Here is a 24,545-nt window from a genome sequence, read left to right as displayed (position 1 = left end):
AAAAACAGTTTTCTCTATTTTTCCTTCTTAAAGCTCAGCACCTGTAAATCTTCTCTGTTGTGGTGCCAGTTACACGAACAGCTGAATCTGTGCATCTGTGATATGCACAATCTGTGGTTTGATTTTGTCTAGGAGAGCTTTTGATGTATTACTGTACAAGGAGATGTCAGGTTTTATTTGTTGGTTTGGAGCAAAACTAATCCTCCTGACCCCAATTCCTGAATTATGAGATCTAGTTTCAGTTCTTCATTGTGTGCAGAAAGTGACTGTATGTCTCAAGAATAGCCAGGATGTGTTTAGCAGCAAGATACCCTATAATTATTGTGAAAGCTTCTGCTGGAGAGGCTTCATCACCCGTATGTAAGCATAAACTTGAATTCTGTGGAGTACCAGAGCTTGCAAATGGAACAACGTTGCACAGACTCCTTGGCACTAATGGCCATTGGTTCTAGGCAGTGCACAAGGCATGAGAGTGTGGAGATCATAAGGAAGTGTGCACTTGTGCCATAAGCAGCTCACTTCCAGGAGATTCTGGCTGCAATGTTGTGAAGGAGCTTTTCAAAGAAAGCTTTTTGGGAAGAACAGCACACAAGGGTGAGATGGTCTTTGCAGCTCATCTTGCTAAGATTAGTGAGGTTGCTAGAGTGTGTTGTATACCATTTTTATGAGCAAATATACATTGGTGTATATATAGATTTATTTCATATAAACTCCTTCTTCCCCTAAAATCCCAGCAGTGCACAATCTCATGGTTACAGCTGAATTCAGCTTTTGTGCAATAGTGTGAACTGGCAGAAATTCTTGCTCTCAGTGTATTAAAAAAAAAGTTGCATTTACAAAAGTGATGGAACACAGTGTGACCTTCAATCCTTGTTACTGTAATCCCTACCCCTACTTGTTTCAGGTGCTTTGATTTAATCTTTGGTGTTTGGAGGCGGGAATGACAAAATTCTCCTGCCTTACAACATCCTTTAAGAGAAGTTTGTATCGTGATTTAAAAGGGAATTGTCATTGAAATTGGAAAAGAGAAACCTTTTTTCTGGAACACTTTCTTGAGGGTTTGGGCACAGTGCTCATCTTTAGAATTTGAAGAGCTGTTGGCAAATATACTCTTTGACCTCTTTTTTGCTTAGACTTCAGAGTGACAGTGCGTAGTTGGACCTTTTAATTCTATAAATTACACTTGCATGGTTATTTGCTTCTTTTGAGATTCTGATTCCCAATCAGAGTTTCTGAGTATGAAAAGAGATGCTTCAGTGCATTGTTAGTTAGAAACCAGCACTATCTACTGTGTTGTACAACAGTAAAACATAGAAAAAGAGTCTTTGTGGTTGTACTTTGTCTTTAAATATTATCCAACAGCCTCCTTTCAAACAAAACAAAAATAGAAAATGCTTGGTTTTGTTTTTGCAGAGTCTGGCAGAAGTTGAGCTTCCTCTTTGGTGGTGGTTGCAGCCACTTGCCTGCATATTTCCTTAAATATTTACTGAATGCCACCAGAAGAGGGACGCACAGCTCCAAGGGCTGATACATGACGTGACCAAATGCTTACTCTAAACCATGGCTGAGCAAATGCTTACTCTAAACCATGGCTTGCTGAGTGTGTTCATTATTCACTTAGTAACTTATTGGTGTCAGTGATAGAATTTTACTCATTTCACTTTTCCTGCTGATAGACAAACAAAAGGACTTGTTCAATAAGCTCAATGTGTTTTTGTAGTTGTTTTAATATCCTTTTCCAGGAATGTTTTAAAATTACTTGTATTCAGTAATTTTTCTGCTGACTTGCATATACCCATGTGTGACATAATCTCTTTACCTGGCAACAGTAGTCTTGGACCTAAGTTTAGTTGATGTGTTGTGTAACACAAATGTTGGTTGGATGTTTTTCCAAAATGCATTCGTGTCAGAAATGGTAGAAAAGGGTGAATGTAAATGCAGGTCTCACAGATTTTTCTTTTTCCCCACTCTTAGCATCCTTGAAATTGATTTTGGTGAAATTCTAGGAAAAAAAATGTATTTGCTAACAGCGGACTTCAATTTCTGTAATAAGAAATACAGGCTAAATAAATGTACCTATCAGGTAGCTTTATAATCTACAATGTATATTTTACTCTCCCTTGTAAGTTGCTAGACCTTTGTTATAGTGTTCCATGTACTAAAGGTATACTGGCTTCAATACTGAGAAGTATTTTGGAACGTAAGCAAAATTTATTTTGGAGTCCTACAGTGCTTGCTAAATCTTCAGTTGCAGAGTACATTGCTAATGGAATTGTGTGTAAGTCGTTACAGATGAGCCAAGGAAATAAAATCGTGTCAACTGTAATTTCATAGAGAGGAAATGTTCTGCCAAGGAAATAAATAATTTGGGGAAACTCCCACTTTAAGGATATATATTTTGGGGGAACTCCCTTTGCATCTGTCAGTAGCGGAACTGTGTGCAGGAATAGGATTTGGTCCGTTGCATTTGTACTTCTCAGTTACATGATGATTCATGTTTTTTAAACTATGCTAAATTGTGCTAGAAGCACTTGCAAAGGATAACGTTTATGATCAAATCAAAGTCGGTATGTCACGTTCTTGTACTTGTGCCAAGTTTATTGGGGGGGAAGGAAACTAACAACAATTTACAATTTCATTTAAAATTGATATATTTTTCCTCTTCAGTTGCATTTTAATACTGTAGACTGTGTGTGTGTGTATTAATATACAGTTCTATATAGGTACATATATATATAGAAATATATGTCTGAGGTCTACTTATGTTATATTATTATAACTTCTTCAGTTCTTCCCCAGTAAGCAGAATGAGGAAATGATAGCAGAAATTTTAAGAACTGTCATTTATCTGGCATTGAAAGTGGATTTCTGGAAATCCGGGCTTCATTTATTCCCCTTGTTACTGATAATGATTATTACTGTTGTTATTCTGCAGGTCACCTGGCAGAAATAATCCTGATGTATGGTTATTCTCATTTTCACAGGGCTGCCTTACCTAGCAGATGAAGTATTCAGGTGAGTAACTTAAACTGGCTTTTTACAATACGTAGTTGTGGAGCATACTGTTAACAAACATATGCTCTCTCAATATATGGGATGTTTTCCCACTGTGATCTAGAATCTTGGTCTAAACTACATTGGTTGAATCACTAAAACAAAAGAGATTATAATAATCTACTCTTATTTCAAGCTATCTAGCCAGTAGAGCAGAATATGGTTGTCTTTCCTGTCTTACTATATTACAGACTTTTACCAAAAGAGACAACGTATGAACTCTCATGTCACTCCGAGTGGAACTTGACCCACCAGGATGGCTACTTGCTCTGGTGGAAGAGAAGTGGTCTTTGTGCTTTTCTTTTGGTCCTGTTGTTGGCTTGTGAATTTTTCTGCCTCATCTCTTGCTCAGTCCGCTTTTACATGCGGTCCATTCTTGCAGTTTCCTGTAAATTGGTCAGTAAGAGGAAGCTCTCTTGCTGCAGATAGCTCAACACCTCAGCTGAACCAGTACATTAATACTGGTGAGGTTTGTATAGCATGAGATACATCTTTTATAGCTCTTGCTTTCGGTAAACTTGGGGTAGGTGTGGTTACTTTTGACCACTGCGAGCAAGAGCAGTTATTAACATTGGCAGAGATGATTGTCTGTCTTTCACAAGCAGTGGTCCTAGTGGAGTGAGAACCAAATGAAAATTGCTTTTGATGTTTTGGTTCTTCCTAAGTGAGATCTCTTAATGTCAGAGAGATGAAGCGACTGCTTTTAGTTGAAGTTCTCCCTGAGCTGGGTTGGTGCAAGGCCTCACTGATATTATGGGGCTAAATAAAGGTTAGTAGTCTGAAAACTATATGCCAGCATTCCTTGCAAAACTGGATTTTGCACTGAGGAGGAGGACTTATGTATTCCTTTTCCACTTCTGTGACAGACGTGTTAATCAAACCCATTACAGTTTTGCATCTATTCGGGCTCTGCAGTTTGGAAGCACGACGCTTCTGATTCATGTTTGGTCTAGAAAACCAGGCTGAATTTTCATTCTATTATATCAGTGATCATCTGTGAAACACTCTTTGGTGGTTTTGATGTGTTTTTGTTCCTTACTAGAGCACCAGCTTGTGCCTATGCACATGTGTATTCTTTCTCTATGACCATCTGGACAGTGTTAGAAATCACCAGAAAAATCGAAAGGGGATCTTGGAACTTGAAATGAAAAACTGTATTTGTGAGTACTTATATGAAAAAGGTATCATCAGAAAGATTAGAATGGAAAAAGTAATACTTCAGGAACATACTGAATGTATGAAATATTAGTTAAAAATGAGACTGCAGAGCCCACAGAGCATTGTGTTACTGCAAACTTTGGAGGAGTAAAACCAACGTTAAAGTGTAACACTGCAGAATATCTATTCCAAACATCAGTCTGATACATCTACTCAAGCTCTGTCTCTTTTGATCATAGCTTTTTTTTTAATGAGGTGGAGATAAAAGCTGAAGGATAGTAATAATAATGCAAACTTAGAAGAATATGCTGGATACCAGAGAACAATCATAACAGCAGAAAACAGGGAGAGGAAGGACTGCTTTCAAACATTCTGTGTTAATTTTTAATATCAGTTGCCAATTTCAACTTCATGGTGTATAGGACAAATTAATTTCATGGAATCATGGAATCACCAGGGTTGGAAAACGCCTCCAAGGTCATCCAGTCCAACTGTCCACCTACCACTAATATTTTCTTACTAAACCATGACCCTCAGTACTACGTCTAAATGTTTCCTGAACACCTCTAGATGCTCAATAAGATCCATGGGCAGCCTGTTCCAGCACCTGATCACTCCCTCAGAGAAGAAACTTCTACTAATCTCCAACCTGAACCTTCCCTGTCACAATTTGAGGCCATTTCCTTTGGTCCTATCGCTCATTACGCAGGAGAAGAGCCAACTCTCACTTCACCACAGCCTCCCTTCAGGGAGTTGTAGAGAGCAACAAGATCTCCCCCCAGCCTACCCTTCTCCAGACTGAACAATCCCAGTTCTCTCAGCCATTCCCCATAAGACTTATGCTCCAGATCTCACACGGTTTTGTTGCCCTTCTCTGGACATACTCCAGAGCCTTGATGCCTTTCTTGCAGTGAGGGGCTGAGGGGCCCAAAACTGAACACAGCACTTGAAGTGCGGCCTCACCAGGGCTGAGCACAGAGGGATGATCATCTCCCTGTTCATACTGGCAACACTATTTCTGATACAAGCCAGGATGTCTTGGCCTTCTTGGCTACCTGGGCACACTGCTGGCTCACGTTCAGCTGAGTGTCAACCAACTGTCCCAGGTCTGTTCTTTCCACATAGACTATTCCTCCCAACTTGGTATCACTTGCAAACTTACTGAGGGTGCACTCAATCCCTTTATCCAGGTCATCAATAAAGGTATTAAATTGGACAAGCTCCAATACCAACCCCGGGGGAGCACCACTTGTGACTGACATTCACTATGTTACTTTTTCCATTCTGATCTTTCTCATGATGTCTTCTTCATATAAGTACTCACAAATACAGAGTTTTTCATTTCAAGTTCCAAGATCCCCTTTCGATTTTTCTGGTGATTTCTGACACTGTCCAGATGGTCATAGAGAATAAATACACGTGTGCATAGGCACAAGTTGGATTTAACCCCATTTACCACCACTCTCTGGGCTCAGCCCTCCAGCCAGTTCTTTACCCAGCAAGGTGTGTACCTGCCCAATCATTGACAAACTGCTGAATTGCTAATTCACAAGCTGCTGAAATGTAGCATTCTTTGCAACTTTTGTTGAAAAATTTGTTAATTATACCACTGAATCAGTTGAGTACTGTTGATGTTCTTATTAAATAGCACCATAACATTGTCTTAATATGCTGCTCTTTACAGCACACAGTAAGTGTGTGGTGCTTACTCTCTGCTTGCCCTTCCTGTATTGCGTGACCTGGAAGGAATCTATTCTGGAAGTAAGCTTTGCTCAGCATGCTGGGTTATGTAAGTCTTGTCGATCATTCTGCAATATGTGAGTTGCTTTTGAACTTTCTGGCACAGTGTGTGTTGGCTGATTCCAGACCAGTGAATGATCTGAATTCTTTTAAGAGCTCCAAATGAAAATAGTAATGTGTAGAACAATGGCATTTCTCTTTTACCATCAGCTGGTGATGCTTGTAGCATCGTAGTGTCCTGTAGCATCGTTGCCCTTATGTTCTAAACCCATGGATAAGAATTCCATTTTCTTATGGTTTGTGTAGTGATAAATGTATAGACAGGGCTTGCTCTGAAGCATATATATGCTGCACAGTCTTTGAGAACAACCATTTCGAAGTTAGTGGGTTGAAGACGGATGGACAAACTCCAACCATAGGGGAGAAAAGGGAGATGAAGGACTTAGTGTAGTTCTGTGGTGCGAGGCAAGGACCCGAAGCACAGCAGCATTTGTGAGCCATGCCCCTGCTGTGCTGCCCGAATGCACTGTAAGGGAGAAGGGCTACCTTCTTTTTCTCCCACGGGAAAGCAGCTGGTGGGAAGGTGAAGCAAGCAAGCACTGGAAAATCCCCCGCTGCGTGCCTCGCAGTCTTACAGAGGCTTGAGGTAACGCACGGCTTGGTTTACAGCCTCTGTGGGATATTGGGAAATCTGACAAAGACAGTGCTGCCCACTGACTCTGGGGGGAAACAGGAAGTAACAAAGGAAACAAGTCATTGCCTAGGCGTCCCTTTTGGCCACGCTGCAGAGCAGATGTACAAGCAGTCGGGGCACAGCTCCTCCTTTGTGTGCGCAGTAGTTATCGCCACCGCTCCCAGCCTTTTTATACACAAAAAGAAGGGAAGCACAGCGATGTTCCTGCCATGCCTGAGAGGGGCTATCAGCTGCTAATGGCTTTGTCCTCGCAAAGGAAACTATCTTACAGCGAAAGCGTCAGCAGGAAAACTATGTGTCGATCAGGCGCAATGACAAGGTGAGTGCATGCTTCTGGCTTGTGTTTCTGTCATCTTTCCTCTTTTAGGTAGAGAGCAGACTAAATCTAAGAGAAGAGAACTGACTGGAGGAAAAATGCTTTTAACTTCTGCATCTTATGCAGAAAATGGCCAAGAATTGGAGGGGAAAAAATGAGGAGAGCGTTGGTTGGAAACACTCAGCTGATAAGAAAAGCAAGTTGAAGCAAGCTGAATGGAGTGAACTTATTTATAACATGCACCTCTGTCAGGCTTAGTTCTCTATTCCCTTTGTCCTTAAGATTTATTTCTTCTCACTGTTTGTGCTAAGCTTAATTCTTCTGAGAAACTATTGTGCAAGGGGCTGTGGGGAGTACTAAGAAATGCGATGTGTAACTCAGAAAAGTGGGAGAAACATGAAAGAGTATTTGAGATATACTGGGAATACTTATTAAATAATGGAAACAAGACCTGAAATTTTTTGCAGAAAGCAGATTTACAGATGATAAATATGTAGGTGGTTGAACTGGAGAACTCATTTTTGCACAGAATTGCAGAGAGCACATTAGGAAAACTTTTATTACATTTCTCTGTATATGCAGTGCTGCCTTAGTTTTGGTTCAGCCTTTTGTGAATACTGAAATTTCAGTCATCTGCATTATGCTAGGAATGCTTTCTGGTATAATTTTGCTTCATTTCTGTAAGTTACGCGCATATTTAGAAGGAAATCCACATCCTGCTTTGCTTGGTTTTACTTTCAAAACAGTATTTAAAGATTAGATGATATGAGATATTATGGAATTAAAATTTTTCTCAGACATAATTTGCATGGAGACTCTTGTGACAAATCCAGAACAGATTTAATTTTTACTGCAATTCAGGAGGCTTGCATTTTTGTTTTCAGCATGACCAAAGGGCCTCCAGTACTGACCATAAATATTATTATAAGAAGTGAAATCTTTTAAGACAACTTTTGGCAGCCGTAGGTTCAGCAATGAGGTTAGTGCTTCTTTAGGCTTATACACTGCAAGGCGTGGGGATGATCACATCTGCCATATGTTCTGCTGAGGTTCAGCAAGGAACAAGGACTCATGGCTCTTCTAGGGTGCAACCCTTAGTTGAATCAGGCTGTATCAATTTAATCAAGCTGAATGCCAATAGCTCATAAGGCGAAAAGGAGTAAGTGTTCCTTCATAACACATCTGGAACAGATTATGTGGCTGAAGGAGTTCATTCTGATACTTTCTGAGAAAGGTGTACTTGTGGGACAGGCTTGGACTGACTTTACTGATACTTCCAAAGTATGCTGCAGACTGGCTTGGTCTGCCAAACAAAGTCTGGGAGACTGGTTTGCATGTATGAATTAATTACAGTATTGATTGTATCATGCTCAATAGTGTTAGCTGCACTGCTCTGTCTTTCAGAAAACTCTGAGTGATGAAGCAAGTCCTATTAACTACTGTTCCAGTGTCTCACACTATGTTTTAAAGTCTGTTGTCTCCCACAGAGGTATAGAATTGCCATGGGGGTCATCTGAGAAAGGAAGTGGTGCAAGGCCTTTTGCTGCTGTCATCCTCTGCTGGCTCAGATGGTTCATTTCAACAGTGTTTCAGGGAGGAGAAGGCTGATTTAAGGGGCACTTGTGCTGCGTGTGGGACTTGATGGAGAAAATTTTAAAATAGGTACCTAGTCCCTTGATGACAAGAATGGGAGGAATAAAGTATGTGGCTTTTACTAGAAGCTTGCACAAAAGAATTAGCATAAGTATTTTAGCTTGTGTCTTGTAACAGAGGGCTGCCATCAGACAGGGAGGGTAGCCTGGCCCCGGTGGCTTTTAGTGGGTCTCTTCTGTTATCTTCCTTGTCTGCTCAGTGAAAGAGGCTTTGCTTATGCACCTGGGATGAAAATATGTAAGGGGGTCTTTGGCTTGTAGGGCAAGAATATAATGGCATAAAAAAAGGCATCTGGGAAATACCTTCTCATTCCTAATGCCAAGTGCTAATAGGCTCTACAGTGACTTTGGTGCTTGCTATTGACCATACTTGGTAATGGAGCATCAATCTGTTCCTCACATAATAGATTAAAAAAAAAAAATAATAACTTTAAGGAGGAATATCAAGAGTGGAAAGATCTATTTTGGGGAGCTAAAGACAACTATATTATAGATGCTAACACCAGGAAAATCTTCAAGAGCATCTATTCTTCTTTCATCCCACCCCTAAAATAAAGGTCCCATGGATATTTTGTTTTGATAGCTTTCTCCCAGCAGCAGGAGGCAAAATAGCATCTCATGTTCTTCTAGAATTGTTTTGTACTCTCAAAAAAAAAAAAAAAAAAAAATCTGATTGGGAATAAATTCAAAGTACTGATTTAAGAGGGTTGTTTCAAATGTTTCAATCTGGAATACCAAAGTCCTCCCTGTGTGTCAGTAACTTCAGCCCCAGTCTACATATGAGAATGGGAAGTGGGAAAGGTTACAATGAGATCCAGAAAATATGCGTAGTGAAGCTGATGGGAAAGCTCTGTGTTTTAGGTGAAAGATGTACTTGTGTGGGGAGTTCTGCCACACCTTTATTCACGCAGGTGGATGGGCAACTTTGAGGGTTCGGTCTGCATTTTCAGAACTGTTTTATTGTAAATCTGCAGAGATAAGGAATGATTGTCAAGAGGAGGAAGCAGAACTTGATATTTATTGTCCTTCCTTTTGGTTAAATCCTGTACTGTCTGCACTGTAGAACTGGATTCTTAGCCTGCTTGTTTCTCTGCTTCGATGTAATAATTTTTATGTTGTCTTCCTGCTATTCTGGCTTTCCAGCAGCTATCTATGTAGAAAGCTGCCATGACCTAGTCAAATATTTGTGTTTTCTCTATTTACCTAGGGAGGGATACCCTTGTCCCCAGTGTTTGCCATTGCCTTCCTAGAATCTCAGCTTGTGGTTGTTTTGGATAACCTCCCTGAGGTACTTAACTCTCCCTTTTCTGAAATGTTTTCAATCTAAGAATATTAACACTGAGATTATTGCTTAATTCCAGAGGGGAAGTGCTGAAGTCCTTTCTTCTGCTCTTCGCTATTTGAAAACAAACCTGTGATGATCTTCAAACAGTTGGATGGCATTGAGACTAATGCTAGAGATAGATGAAGGAATCTGAGATCAGAGGATATCTGGCTGAATAAAAAGTTTGCTTTTGTTTCATCTCTTTTTCTGAATATAATTAGAAACAGACTGAAATCACTTCATCGTGAATTAGTTTCACATGTTTGAATGTTGATGTACTAGCTCTTAAAGGCATGTCTTGGGCAAATTTCTGAATTAGTGTTCCTCATTTCAAGGAAATGGCTCTTAGTACTGCAGTGTAGCTTGGTGTTAGCAGCCAGCTGATTAATGGCCTATTGCCCTTTGGCTTTTCTGTAATATGTGGAGAAATTATTTGAAGGATTCCTTTTTGTTTTTTTTTATTTTAGACTTATTACTTTTTACTATTTTAGTAATTCTTAAATATTATAGTCCACTTCTTGGACCTATTAATACACCACTATTGCTAGAAACTTCATTGCAGAGAGGAGGAGGAAGGCCCAACTCAGCTTGGAAAAATCTCAATTACGTGATAAGAACAGGAATGGATTAGAGCAGAAAAGGATATAGCAGCAAAAGTAGCAGCTTTTGGTGAGTAGGAAGGTACTGGAAGAGAGCTAGGCAGCCATGGCCTTTCTACAGCCTTACATTCTATCTACTCCCCTTGAACCTGTTCTGTTACATGGTGGAATTAAAAGCTTGTGCAATTTCTGAGGCTGCCTAAAGGATTTCGCCTGCTAGAAACTGCTAGTGATACGTTGTCATCAAAGGCTGAGCAGATGGAACTCAGTGTTAGGCAGATCTGCTGAAACGTATCCTCAGTCTCCCTTTGCTCCTAACAAATGCAGTGGGCATGAGATGCACTTTACTGCTGGCTCTGAGAGTATTGAGCTGTGCTATTGACTTCTCTTCCTGTCCCTTTCAAGGGAAGCAAACACAGGATCCATTAGATTTCAATATTGTACTACACTTTTTTTTTTCCCCATTCTAAACAGTTATTGTTTGGTTTTTTTTTTTTTTTTTTTTTTTTTTTTTTTTTTTTTTTTTTTTTTTTTTTTTTTTTTTTTTTTTCAGAAATGAATTAACGGGTTTTATCCACAAAGGAACTTTCCTAGTTTACCTCTTACCAGCAGAGGCCTTGAGCCCTACGCCTGGTCATTTTGTGTCTGGGTCACACTTACTGTTTGGTTCATCTGTGGATGTTTTTTTTTAAAATTGTTTTGTATTCTTTGAATGTTTTACACAATTGGATTTTTAGCCCAATTCTGTTGCCAGTTGAAGAAAGAAGAGTCTCACAGTGATACATCAGGCAGCAAAAAACTTCTACTTAAAAGGATAGTTCTCCTGGTAACCTGTATAAGGTGGTGGCAGAAACAGTGGGAACTGCAAAGGCTCTTGGTGAAGCATGGCATTAATAACTGGTGTATGAGTGGAAGGCATCCTGCAGCAATCTGAGATGGATTTGGTTTGCATTGTCACGTATAAGATTATACACTGATGCTATTAGTTAGAATAAAACATACAAATATGAGAAGCATATTAATATATTAATATTAATAACTGTGTATGGTTACTAAAATCTGACCATTGATTCCCTCGCTGTACAGAAATCTCCCTTCAGTGCCCGTGTGTGGTATGGAGCTTTAGAAAAGAAACTGATTTTCTTTGATTTTCTTTCTAGCCTGCGTGTTATCATCTGATGCAGTTTTAAGATATAAATAGTAAAATAACATTTTTTAAGCACTCTTCTATTGCTTTGACCACTGTCACTCAGTTTTGAGAACTGAATAAAAATAAGTTGGGACTTTCTGTCCTGTGTTTTTTATACCTCACAAACTTCCTGGAACCTATGAGCATGCGTCTGTCCTGCGTACTTGACTGCTGAACCATGTTAGTTGATTGGAAAACTTGGTTAAGGAAACAAGCTTTGTTTCTCAGTCCTCATTTCCTGAAGCAAAATCTAACTTTGAAACTGCTCTTAATTATTCTGAATTGCAGGAAGATGGCCTCAGAGGAACAGGTCTGGCCGGTCCCAATGAAGGCAATTGGAGCACAAAACCTTTTGACGATGCCTGGAGGAGTGACCAAATCGGGCTATCTTCATAAAAAGGGAGGCACTCAGTTGCAGATCTTGAAGTGTAAGTTCAGTGGTTTTAATTTTTGCCTTTAGAGCCATAAACACGCTTCCTATTAATGGGCTCTTTAATCAAGCCAGTCTTCCTCTTACTTTTCTGCACTGTAGTACAATTTTACAGGAATATATGTATTAAAGACTCATGTTGAAAGAATTTGCTTTAATTGTTTTGAAACTGTAAGCTTTAGATGACAAGTGTTATGATTGATTTTCTTGTATTTAGTTAAATCTTTTGTCAAGGCCTTAAGAAGTAAGACTTTAAGGAAGAAACAGATGGCAGAAACAATTTCAAATATTCTTTTATAAAATAAATTAGTGCTCAGCTTTTTCTACAGTTAGTTTTTTAGTACTGAAAAAATATCCCCATCTCCTGCTGCTGTTGTGAAATGGAACTTTTCTCACTGCTGAGATTAGACTATGCTTAGTAATAGTAATTACTTCTGGAATCAGAATCCATTTAATAGGATAAAATGTAAGACTTTGAGTTTAATTTGTATTCTAGTCATTTCCTATGCCTGTTTACAACTAAACTGTGTTTATACAACTAAGGGCAAAGATTACCGTCTTTGATGAAGGTGATGGGAGAGTTGGCACTTAGCTTTAAGAGAAAAAAAGAAGCACTTTATTGCAGGTTTTATGCACGTACGTACTGCCACCAGAAAGGAGATATGTTCACCCCAAATCACAATACGTTGAACTAAAAAGCTATTTGTAGCCCATGTTTACATTCCGCTCTTGTTTCAGGCTGCGCTCTTAAGTTAGCTTGTTCTCCCAGAGAGAGAGCACAGGTGGAGGTCAGGCTTGCAGTCTCTGAGGTTTCCTTTGAAGAGCTTCATGTGACTGGTCAGCAGCCAGCTGCCACTTCGCTGCTTTGTGCCCTTCTATAGGGATTAATGAAATTCGCTTGGGCATCCTAACTTGGGTACAGCTGTTGAGGATCCCACTGCCTTTGGATTTATATCTTACTTGCTTTTTTTCTTTATCAGGGCCACTGAGATTTGTGATTATCCATGAGGGATGCATTTACTACTTTAAGACCAGCACGTCTGCATCTCCACAGGGTGCATTTTCTTTGAATGGTTACAACAGGTGAGTGCCAAAACTTAACACCTTAGGCCCTTGTACTTAATTGGGGTAGGAACTGCCTTTCATTTTGAGTAGTTAATTCAGCTGTGTTTTGTTATTTTGGTCAAGCACTGGTCTCACATTGCTAGAGAAAATTCCTTTCAAATTGTATATATGTTTCCAGTGCTGTGCAAGTGTGTATCCTTCATCTTTTGTAATCCTCTAGTAAAGCTTTTAAAATTGCACGGGGCTTACCACTGCAGTGGGTTGGTGCTTGTTCCTTATTTAATGTGGACTTTGCACACATAGATATGGATTCCTCCAGACAAATTATCTGGAATTGAAGCAGAATATTTAAAGTTCCTGATTCGGTAACACTAATTGGTGTCAAAATAGAATCAATTACAGGAGTAATAAAATGAGAGAATACATGTGCAAAATGTCTGACTCTTTCCACTATACGTTATAGATTTTAACATTTGCTTTTTAAGTTGAAGGCAAAAATAAGTGGCTTTCAAGTTAACCAGAATCTCACTGAGTGCACATGTACAGGGCCTACCAATCGCACTCAGTATTAACCTCAGGAAATTGCTGTTGCGTACGTGCTAAGAAAAGACAAGTAAGTTACAGACTGTAAAGAGACAAACCATTGTTGGCCCTAACTGCTGCAGTTTCATCGTGCTCACAAATGTGCTTGTTGTCTCTGCACTGCTTAATGCTCTCAGACCTTTAGAATAAGGAAATCTCTCTCATTGTAGTGGGAAGGCTTTTTAACTGACCACCACAACAGCGTATTTGCTGGGAATGCTGCTATAACGTGGCCATAATACCAGCTTCTGGAATCCGGATATTATGAAAAATGCTGTGGATTTTGTAATTGCTAGAAAATCTCATTGCTTTTTACCTATCTCTGTATCTGTAGCCATCTTGGTTGTAGAATTGGGACCAGCTCATAGTTAATGTGTGGACATAAGCATTATTGGAAAAAAGTTTGAAGTGAAAGAAATCTTCATTTTTTAGGCTGGGCAGTTTCGTAAGAGTGCATGAAAGCAAGTTGCTTTAAGGCTTCCCTAGACTTCTATTTTTCAGATTTAATTCAATAGCCTTTACGTTTCAAGTGGGGACAGCACGTGAGACAGCGCTGAATGTTCTGGTGGCTCAGAATGCAGGAAGCATTGCCATCCCTCCCAGACATATGATGGTTATTTTCCATAGTAATATCTCCATTGGTCTTAAATTAGTGAATGAAGTAACTTACAGTTCCTTCTGTGGCTTAGTTTCAGACCAGATTAAAAAAACAAAACAAAACAACAAAAAACAACACTATAACTTATAATTTAAAAATAGAGTTGGAGTTCTAAAAAGATACCATCTGTTTCTGAAAAAACATTGCGCCTTGCATTTTTCTTAGTGCCAACTGTGAGGTGTTGATTAATATCTTTTAATTATTATTTTTATTTTTGTTTTTCCCAAAGTCATGTTCATTTTGATTTGGCACTAACCAAAAGGCAAAAAACCTTACCTGTGGGTTTATAAGCTACCTTCCATAAATACATAAATACACAGAAATACTGTGTTCTGTGAGGAAATTAGCAAAGCCCAAAGTATAGGAACAAGAAGAAAGAGAGCCCCCAAAACTGTCATTCATATTTCTGTACAGCTTGTGCTGAGTAAATCCTACTGATGTTACTTCTGGATTGCACACAGTCTTATGGTTTTAGTCTCCTTATTCTTTCAAGGCCTTATAGTGTGCATTTCTGAACAGGGTTCTTTTGTGCCTCTGTGAGGACAGAACAGTATTTTCTCATTTTAGAATCCCATGTGGAAAAAATAAAAGGCGGGAAACCTTTCTAATTTGGTTTGTGAAACAGGTTGAATTAAACTTTTTCAAAAAAAAGCTTAAAAAGTTTATTAAACTGTTTATTGAAGAGGTCAGAACATCATCTATGTCTGGTGGATGAAGTGGTGCCTTTCGTCCTGTCAGCACTCTTGCATTATCCGTGCTATTGCTTCAATGAAGAACTACAATTGCCCATATTAGTGTTTTGGTGAGGTGTTGTTGCTGATCTTATTTTCAGCAAGGTAGAGCAGGCTGGTAAAGCTGCTTTCTGAGCTGTGATTTGCACGGCAGAATTAACTTTACAGCTTAAGGGATTTCTGTATATTGGTTCTTCTGTTTCCCAGGGTTATGCGGGCGGCTGAAGAGACGACATCAAGCAATGTGTTTCCTTTCAAGTTAGTTCACATTAGCAAGAAGCACAGGACATGGTTTTTTTCCGCTTCTTCTGAAGATGAAAGAAAGGTATGTTCTACTTCAAGGGAAATCGTATTGCAAATGAAGAAAGTGGATTTTGGGCTTCCCTAAAATCTACGTGAACTGGGCACGCAGCTGTAACTGAAGTCTGTACATCTGGTTCTTTGGACTCCTCTGAAAATAACGCCTGAAGTTTTAACTATTTGTGCAAATTGTAGGGAATGGCTGAAGGTGGCATAATTAATGTTACAGTTGTCTTTGTATTCCTGGTTTTTAGCCGTGGAATTAATATTTGTATGGTAAACTTCTGATTAAGTTTGAAAACTTGTTTGGTGGAATCTCCTACCAGTATGCAGACTATGGGCAGGTACATGGCTGTAGGAGTAACAACTGGAAATTCACAAATCAGAAGTTGAATATTTTAATGCGTTCTTGTAGGATTTTCAATAGTCAAAACATTTTGACTAGTAAATCCTTTCAATACTTATATAAAGGTGTGGATAAATGATATTTCATTTACACTGTCACTCTTGTCTTGCAGGAGAAAGATACTGTGCATCTTTGTGTAATGATTTAAAGATTAATGTTTTGAATGTTGTGGATTTATTTATTTAGAATTGGATGCTATCCCTGAGGAGGGAAATCGATCACTACCATGATAAGAAAGAAACAGTAACAGAATTCAGGTATGAAACTTTAATCTTTGTTTGCCTTTTCCCTCTCTTCTCTTCAGCTCTCAATAGTGTTGTTTCTTGGCTGTTTGCACCTACAAGTTATTTACTGCTAAGTATTAACAGCTGCAGTAGGCTCCAAGAATGAAGGGCCTACCTAATAGACAGATTAAAGAGTAGCAGGACAAATAAATCATTGTACTAAGAGAACTTAAAATGTTGGTTTTGTATAAAACAAAGAAAAATATCAATGGCAGCAACCGATTTAGCTATGGATAAGGGAATAGATTGCTTCTGCTTTTCCAGTACTACTTTCCAGTGCTGCAGTCTTGCTAGCAGATGTCTTTATTTTTCCAAGACCTCTAACATAGCGATGCGAAAGAGACTCTGCCTTTTCTTTTGCAGTGACTCTGGTTCTGATGCAGACAGTTTCTATGGCTCAGTTGAACGTCCCATTGATATCAAGTATTCTCATCATTCAGCAGATAATGAAGGTGACAATTTTTAGACATTGATAAATGATTTTTTTAAAATCTTGCTTTCCTTCTGGGTTCTGCAGGAACTATTCCAGTAGCTGAAGCAGACTGTCTGATTTAGTTTGCAACTGAGAACTAACAATTATTATTTTTATGTGGTGCATAGAATTGTTGTAATTTGAAATCAGAAACAGTCTGTGTTGTAAAACCATTACTAAAAAATAAGTATTAACTAAAGGAATTCAGCCTTGGCCAGGGAGTGTCTGAAACCTAATACAATCTTAATATCATCCCTAATAATACAATCTTAAATTTTTAACTTACACTTTTGTTAAGACCACATGTTGGGAAGCTGTAGATCTAGCAGGAAGATAAAATATTTGAGCATGTCCATAGGTCATAGTCTGGCAATACACTGTTATGGTTCAGTCTGGTTTCTGTGAGGAGGGCAAAGGGATGCATGGATCCATGCCCTGGGGGAAGAAGGGTGTTGGGGGAGGTACATGCTGAAAGTGTGTTCTGACAATGTGGTGAAACACTGTGGAGATGGCTGCCTCTTAGCTAGACTGTGAAAATAATTCATCTGTCCCGAGAGTTAGCAGTAATTCACTCTGGGATGTTGTTGCATCTGTGCTGTAGCCTGCTTAGTGCAAACCAGAACTTCTCCCAGTTCAGGAAGATCTCGCATTAGGCATTTGAATGGCCTGGGTGGGGCACGTTGGTTAACATCCTTCAATGTAAGGCTTGAAGTGTGTCATTCTTAGCATTCTTTTTTTAATTCAGTTTGATAACTTGCTGTAACAATTCTGGCCGTGTGTGTTTATTTTTTAGATAGAAATGGGGATTTTACAGAAAGCCTGTCAGATTGAGGTTCACAGCATATTTAGTAACTAACTTCTTAGTCAAGAAACACAGTACAGTCCAAATGAGGAGACTTGCTTTGTGATCCTCCAGAGTTCCTTTACTAGGCATTTTCTGCCCTTTCAGATTTCTCAGGGTAGGGTTGATTGGAGCAAGTACTCTGATTTCCTGAAAGGAAATTCCTGACCATTTTTCCTGACTAGAACAAAAACAAAACAAGAGTTTGACTGTGTAGGAAATCCGGTTGCACTGTTGCAAAGCAGAGGAAAACACTCATCAGCATTTTGTATAGGGTTGTGGTTTAGAATATCAGTGTTTATGGCAGGGAAGGGTTGTATACAATATGAATTATGTTTGGAGAGGCCTGGAAGCCTAAATAAGGATAATTATTATAACAGTTAACTGATTTTTATCAGCTTAACCTTAGCCTTTTCCCCAGCCCGCACTGAAGCTCTTTCTCTAAGGAAATACTGTGTATTGTTCTTAAGGCTCATATCACAGTCAATGATGAGAAATTACTGCCTGGAGGCAGCATGCTTTTCATGTCTTGATTATTTTGACTTAGAGACAACATTTAAGTCATTTGTTGTGGTGTATTTTGTTACCAGAGCAAGGCAAAAGAATTCATTGTTTTGCAGATGATGAGACTTTCTTAGGCACTCATACTGCAAAGTCATGAAAGTTGCTATGGTAGGGTTGCTTTTGAGTTGCTGAGTTTTTATTTTTCCAACGTGTTTAGCAAGTGTATCAGTTTGTAGCTGTGCCTCTTAACTGATCTGAATTTTTCTGAGAAAGTGTCACACCAGAAGGTACATTTTCATTTCAAAGGGGGAGAAAAACAAGTGCTATGTTTTTCATTCGCTGTTGTAAGCAGTGGCTTTCTTGATTGATATCAAAATTAAAGAAAACACATGCTATAAATAGCAGAGAGGTGGTTGTCTGAGTCTGACACGGATTTTTACTTGCAGATTATGACCAGGAGGAAGACGATGAGTCCTACTTGCAGCCAGATACTTCTGACATAGTGAAAGATGGTATGTGATTGCTTTTATTCCCTTCAGAAAATGCTGGCAATGAAGATCATATTTGTGTAGGATGCCAGATCACTGTTTTTGCTTAGTCATATCTAAAGCACTGCAGGTGGCAAAATGACTGACAAAAGACACAGGTATCAAATCTTAAGAGGTATTGAGGGTGAGAAGAGCCTAGTAACAGCAGTAACAAACAGTTTCTGACAAGTCTGCTGCCCTGAAGAACCTTTATGTGGTCCTCCATGTGGAGGAGGGGGTAATGCTTTTTAAATAGCCTTTTTCCCTTTATTTCCAACAAGGGAAAAATTCTTTGCTAAGTTGACATAACCCATGCCTGAATAAAAATTGCAGGAGGTCAGTACATGTAATGTGCAGTTGTGCTGAAAGTCGAATGTTTATCCAGCATCTTAGGAACTGTCAGACCAGATTATAATGAATGTATCTTAAACCACATAAAATAAAAGTCCAGTTTCTTGACATGTTTTGTTTCTCTGCAGTGTGCTATATTTGTTGGGTATTTTCTTTGTGCAGATATCATGGTCCTGCCCCCAGCCTACCCACCTCCACCGGTCCCTCATGTCAGAAAAGTTGCCTACTCGGAGTCAAGGTCACATTCCTTTAGTGGAAAAACTGCTGGATCAGCAGCACCACCACCACCTCCAAAAAGAAGCTTACCTGAGATCAAGACTGAGGATTTCTTCAGTGTGAGAGAGCCCCAGTTACCGTGCCGAGCTGAACCTAACCTAAAGATTCAGTGCTCCAGCCGGAGACCAAGTGAGCAGCTGCCTCCTGTGCCCCCTTTACCTCTTTTCAAAAAGCCTTTTAGTGTCAAAGAACCTTCCTCACTTCCTCCAGAACCTCTGCCTCTGTCTCACGTTCTCAATACTCCAGAAGGATGCGAGAAACTAAAAACCTTAAACCTTTCACCGCGAACTCCTCCTCCAGTGCCAAGCAACAAACCCAAGTTGTCCCAGATAACAGAAAAACCAATAGAAACCAAAGTGCCAAGAGAACATGGCAAACCGGGACTGTTTGTGCCACCAGTGCTCCCGAAGCCACCCGTGCCAGGCCACCAGCATCCTGTACTTAAACCTAGACCAGAGAAGCCTTCGTGTCCCCAATTACAGTAAGTGTGAAAATACATCCCAGTATCACATTTTCCATGGAGTTTTTGTTAATCAGTTCACAGACATCATTTGTCAGATTCACGTCAATGTCTGCTAGTCTTCTCCACACCATTCCTCTCATCCTCAGTACATGCTTTTTTGCCTGAGTATTTGTTATTTGGAGATTTTGTAATGAATTTTACTCTTGAAATAATTCAGAAATAAATAGATCACTTGGGGGGAAAAAAAAAACAAATCGCTTTTTTTTTGTGGTTTGTTTTTGTGGGTGCCATAAAGACTTTTAATCATAATGAATAAGAAACCTTTGTGTCAGAAAGTCAGTGAACCACAAAAAATGATTTTAGGCCTCTGTGGAGACAGGAAATTTCTTATGTTAAAATCAGCTTTAGTAAGGATGTGCAACTAGCTGTGATGCTTACGCAGTTGGAATTACTTTTGTCAGATCATTCAGTTTTATAGAAAGAATAGAAGATATAGAAATATGGAAGAAAAATACCTCAAATGCAGTACAAGAGAGATGGATTTATGGGAGTGAGTCCATCCACCAAGATGTTTGGGCACGTGATACATGAGTAGAGGCTGAGAGAATTCGGTTAGCTCAACCTTTAGGAAAGCTAATAGGAGATGTCACTGCTGTTTACAGCTACAGCAAGGCAGGGAGAATACAAAACAAAAGATCTGCAGTGACATGGCAAGAGGCAACAGACAGAAGTCATGACCTTGGAAATAATGGTTAGATATAAGTTATAATATAATTTCATCTTGTGGATGGTCAACTCAGAAAGGCTGTGGAATCTCCATCCTTGGGGATACTCAACACAGCTGCCTGAGCTATTTGGACCTGCTTTGTGCAGGAGCTTGGACCAAATCATCTACAGATGTCCCTTTCAACCTACATTATTCTGTGATTCTAGAGCTGATGAGTCTGAAACTGAAACTTCCTCTTAAGTTCTTGTTTTATTATCTTTTCAGTGGTTGGTATATTTGTTTTCAGTGAAGATGTCCTTCAGTTTTTGTTCTGTTTCTGCCAGGAGATCACCACCAGATGGGCAGAGTTTTAGAAGCTTCTCATTTGAAAAACCAGCACTGCCCTCCAAGCCAAGTCAAGCGAATGATGATTCTGATGATGACTATGAAAAAGTAAGAACAAACAGATGATACATTCTTAAAAGACCATTTTTCCTGCTTTCTCTGTGGGAGAGCTTTGGGACATGTTTCATGGGGAAAAAAAGGAGAAAGAACTTGAAAATGCAGTGCTGTGTGATTTGTAGATCTAAGGAATGCCTTTATAAATTCTGGATTGTAGCCATTGGTATACAGGAGGAAGAAACATAAACTTAAGATTAAAGCACTATTAACAAGTTCAGATATCAACAGCTGTAGCTTGTTTGGATAACATGTTAGTATTTTGAGTTTTCATTGTCCTTCATGGTCACTTAATTTCTTTGTATTTTCCTACAGGTTGAGCTGCCTACTTCAATATTTATTAATACCTCTGAATCCTTAGAAGTTGAAAGGTAGATGTGGCTTTTAAAAAGTTGCTTAAAATCCTACAGATATCTGTATTGAACAGTAGTTCAAAAATCATTTTGAGATATATAATTTGTGTTTAAAAACATGGGAATATATTTAAATCACTTTAATGTGGAAATCGCTTTCCAGCAGAGATGGTTAAGTGCTCATGTATCAGTTGAGAAAACAGAGTGCTTACGAAGTGATTTTACCCCCTCTGGAAACAATTGTTCTGCCAGGATATTAAGGGGACAGAAAGCCAGATCTTCTATGACACGTTGCTGATTGGTATGCTAGAACAGTAAAATTCTGTCCAATATGATGTAATATAAATTATTACAACTGAAACATATATTTTAATAAGAATTGCTCGCAGTGTGCCCTTTTGGCCAACATGGGTAATGTTATCCTGGGGTGCGTTAAAAAGTGTGGCCAGCAGGTCGAGAGGTGCTCATCTCCTCCTACTCCACCCTGGTGAGGCCATATCTGGGGTGCTGTGTCCAGTTCTGGGCTCCCCAGTTCAATAAAGACAGGGAACTTCTAGAGAGTCCGATGGAAGGCTTCAGAGATTGCAGGGGGCTTGGAGCCTTCTCCCTTATAAGGAAAAGCTGCGATACCTGTGTCTGGGGAGATTCAATTTGGATATTAGGAAAAAATTATTCTCAGAAAGAGTGGTAGTGCACTGGAACAGGCTGCCCAGGGAAGCAGTGGAATCGCCATCCCTGGAGGTTTTCAAGAAGAGGGTGAATGTGGCATGTAGCTTTGAGAGCATGGTGGCGGGTGGTTGATGGTTGGACTTGGATGGTCTTAGAGGACTTTTCCAACCACAGTGATTCTATGATTCTACAATTAGCAAGGACTATAAATATCTAAGGGGCAGAAGTGGATGGAGCCAGGCTCTTTTCAGTGGTGCCCAGAGACAGAACAAGGGACAGTGGGCATAAACTGATACACAGAAAGTGTCATTTGGACATGAGAAAGAAGTTACTTACTGTGAAGGTGACAGAGCACTGGGACAGGCTGCCCACAGAGTTTATGGAGTCATCTTCTCTGGAGATACTCAAAACCCACCTGGAGATGTTCCTGTGCAACCTACTTTAGGGAACCTACTTTAGTAAAGGGGGGGAGGGGTGGCTGGACTCCAGAGGTCACTTCCAGCTCCTATAATTCTATTATTACGAGAATCTACATGTTAATGTTTTCTGGATCAGATAAGTAACATATGTAATTATTGCATTGTTTTTATTTTAGGATATTTAAAGCTAGTAGCCCAAAGGGACAGCCACAAAATGGATTATACTGTATTAGGAACTCGTCTACTAAGGCTGGAAAGGTAACTTGCAATTGCAGAATCTACCCCTACAAAAACCTTTTGGACTTAGAGATGCTGTGTTTTTACATGTTAAAAGTACTTAGATTTTCCTGCTTGTTGTTAAGTACTGAAACCACTGCTATTATAACTTCAGTGATTTTTTTTTAATAGGGTGGTCAGTTGATTGTAAATAATTCCTTAATTCTGTATTGACTTTGAGCTTATCAGTTTAAACTGATTTTGTTGCTCTTTTCATTGTTAAGGTATTAGTTGTATGGGATCAATCTGCCGAAAAAGTGAGAAACTACAGAATATTTGAGAAGGTGAGTGGCTCTCTTGTGTGTGAAGCTTTTGTGTATGTTTACATATGCATGATATAATGTGCATATAATGTGCAAATACATGCATATGCATCACAATTAACGATTGTTAATCGTAAAGCCCTAAAAGTCAAAGTCAGCTGCTTTACAGGTATTTGTTCCAGGATGAGAATTCAAGTAACTAGATCTGGGCTTTTTGATTGCTGTAAATAAATAAAGATAAAGTAGCTGCAAATGTCCAAATCTAAATATCAGCCCCAGTTACGTTCCAGGGGAAGGGCTATGAAGTTCTTGAGTTTAACTTGGACTTACTTGTCTAAGTGAGAAGCTTGCAGTGCAGCAGCTTGATGGAAAGATCTCAGTTCTGATAATATATTTTACTTATTGTTGTCAGTGTTTGCTGGGTGTTTTTTTCTTTTTAAACACTGAGTAGGAAATATTGCAGTCAGTGACCGTGTATATTTCTGTTCTACCACAGGACTGTAAATTCTACCTGGATGCAGACATCATGTTTCTGAACATGGGGAGTTTGGTTGAATACTATAGCACTCATGTCCTGCCTAGTCACGGCAGCCTGATTCTTCGGTGTCCTTATGGTTACTCTAAACCAAGCTGACAGGGCCGGCATAATTCACTGACACTGAGGAAAAATGGGTTCTCTGCTGTCTTGGAATTAAACGTGGACTTCTGCCACTGTTGGATTTCCCATTGCTTGCACACAAAACCTGAGTTTATTTCAACCATTTGTTTTCATGTGAGCTATATCTCCACTTAATGAACTCTTGGTAAAGTTTTGTAATGCAGATCAGTGGATTTTGTGCCTTTCTCTCAGAAAGATCTGAACAGGCTGTTCTGTGAAGGCCATCTGCGACACCTGCACCTTTTTTGAAACTGCTGCTATTACTGATCTCCTTGGAATGTGGAGAACAATGTCCACATGAACAAAGAAGTGTTGTGAATACAACCAAAGCACAAGAGGGAAACTTCTGAAAATACATGAGAATTCAATTGTGGCAGGGAATACTAATATTCTGACTTGAAGGATTTTACTCCTTAAGTCAGGGCTGGTGCTGAACTTGTATTACTTGTATAGCTGATGTGCAAATAATGAAGTCTTCTGTGCAAATAATTTGGTTTACTACATGTAAAGATGATTGGGAAATGCAACATTTTCTAAGCCAATTGACACATAAATGTAATTTGTGATTAAAATGTCCACAGTAATCAATACTGGGGTACTGTCCAACAGATAGGGTTATGGCATCATATGTATTACTTAAGAACACTTCAAGTAGGTTAGGGTAATGCTGATTTGGTTTTAATGGGAGTCCCATTCCTTATTTCCAAACCAGAAGGTTTTTTAAAACACAAGAAAAAGCTACAATTATTGTGATGTTACAATTAGTCTATAAGATGTTGTGGTCAATTTGTGAGGATCAGGTTGTCAGCCAGGTGCATTCTCTTCTGTTCGGGTGCAAAGCACCCTGTTCTAGTCTACTTTTTGTAGAACTCTACTAATTTTTTCATTATTAAAATCTCTATTAGATCAAAGCAAATGCAATGCAAACGAGATAAAATTAGTTTTTAATGTACCATCAGCACTGTCAATTATAGGTGTTTGCAGGGTGCTTATGTTTGTTCCCTAATATCATGGGGATAAATATCCTAAACACAAGGGCTTGGTGGTTCTGAAATTGCCCTACTCCTGAATTTTTGTAAAGAGAAAGTTATTTTACTGACCTGCTACAATAACTTGGTTAATGCAA

General features: G+C 39.2%; 1 protein-coding gene across 1 annotated transcript; it reads left to right on the top strand.

Moving 5' to 3' along the window:
• Positions 1-6,855: 6,855 nt before the first annotated feature.
• SH3BP2 (SH3 domain binding protein 2) lies at positions 6,856-23,395 on the top strand (the record flags this gene model as incomplete). The annotated part of the gene is made up of 13 exons (XM_079534151.1): positions 6,856-6,965; positions 12,015-12,154; positions 13,137-13,239; positions 15,400-15,517; positions 16,085-16,155; positions 16,546-16,634; positions 18,446-18,511; positions 19,040-19,634; positions 20,667-20,775; positions 21,097-21,152; positions 22,399-22,480; positions 22,723-22,782; positions 23,258-23,395. 13 exons carry the CDS (start codon positions 6,856-6,858, stop codon positions 23,393-23,395), a joined length of 1,737 nt encoding a protein of 578 aa, XP_079390277.1.
• Positions 23,396-24,545: the final 1,150 nt, after the last annotated feature.

The sequence above is a fragment of the Tetrao urogallus genome, assembly GCF_951394365.1.
Source record: "Tetrao urogallus genome assembly, chromosome: 4".
NCBI classification, from domain to species: domain Eukaryota; kingdom Metazoa; phylum Chordata; class Aves; order Galliformes; family Phasianidae; genus Tetrao; species Tetrao urogallus.
Note: the sequence above shows the minus strand (reverse complement) of the source record. Positions and strands in the feature narration are given on the sequence as shown.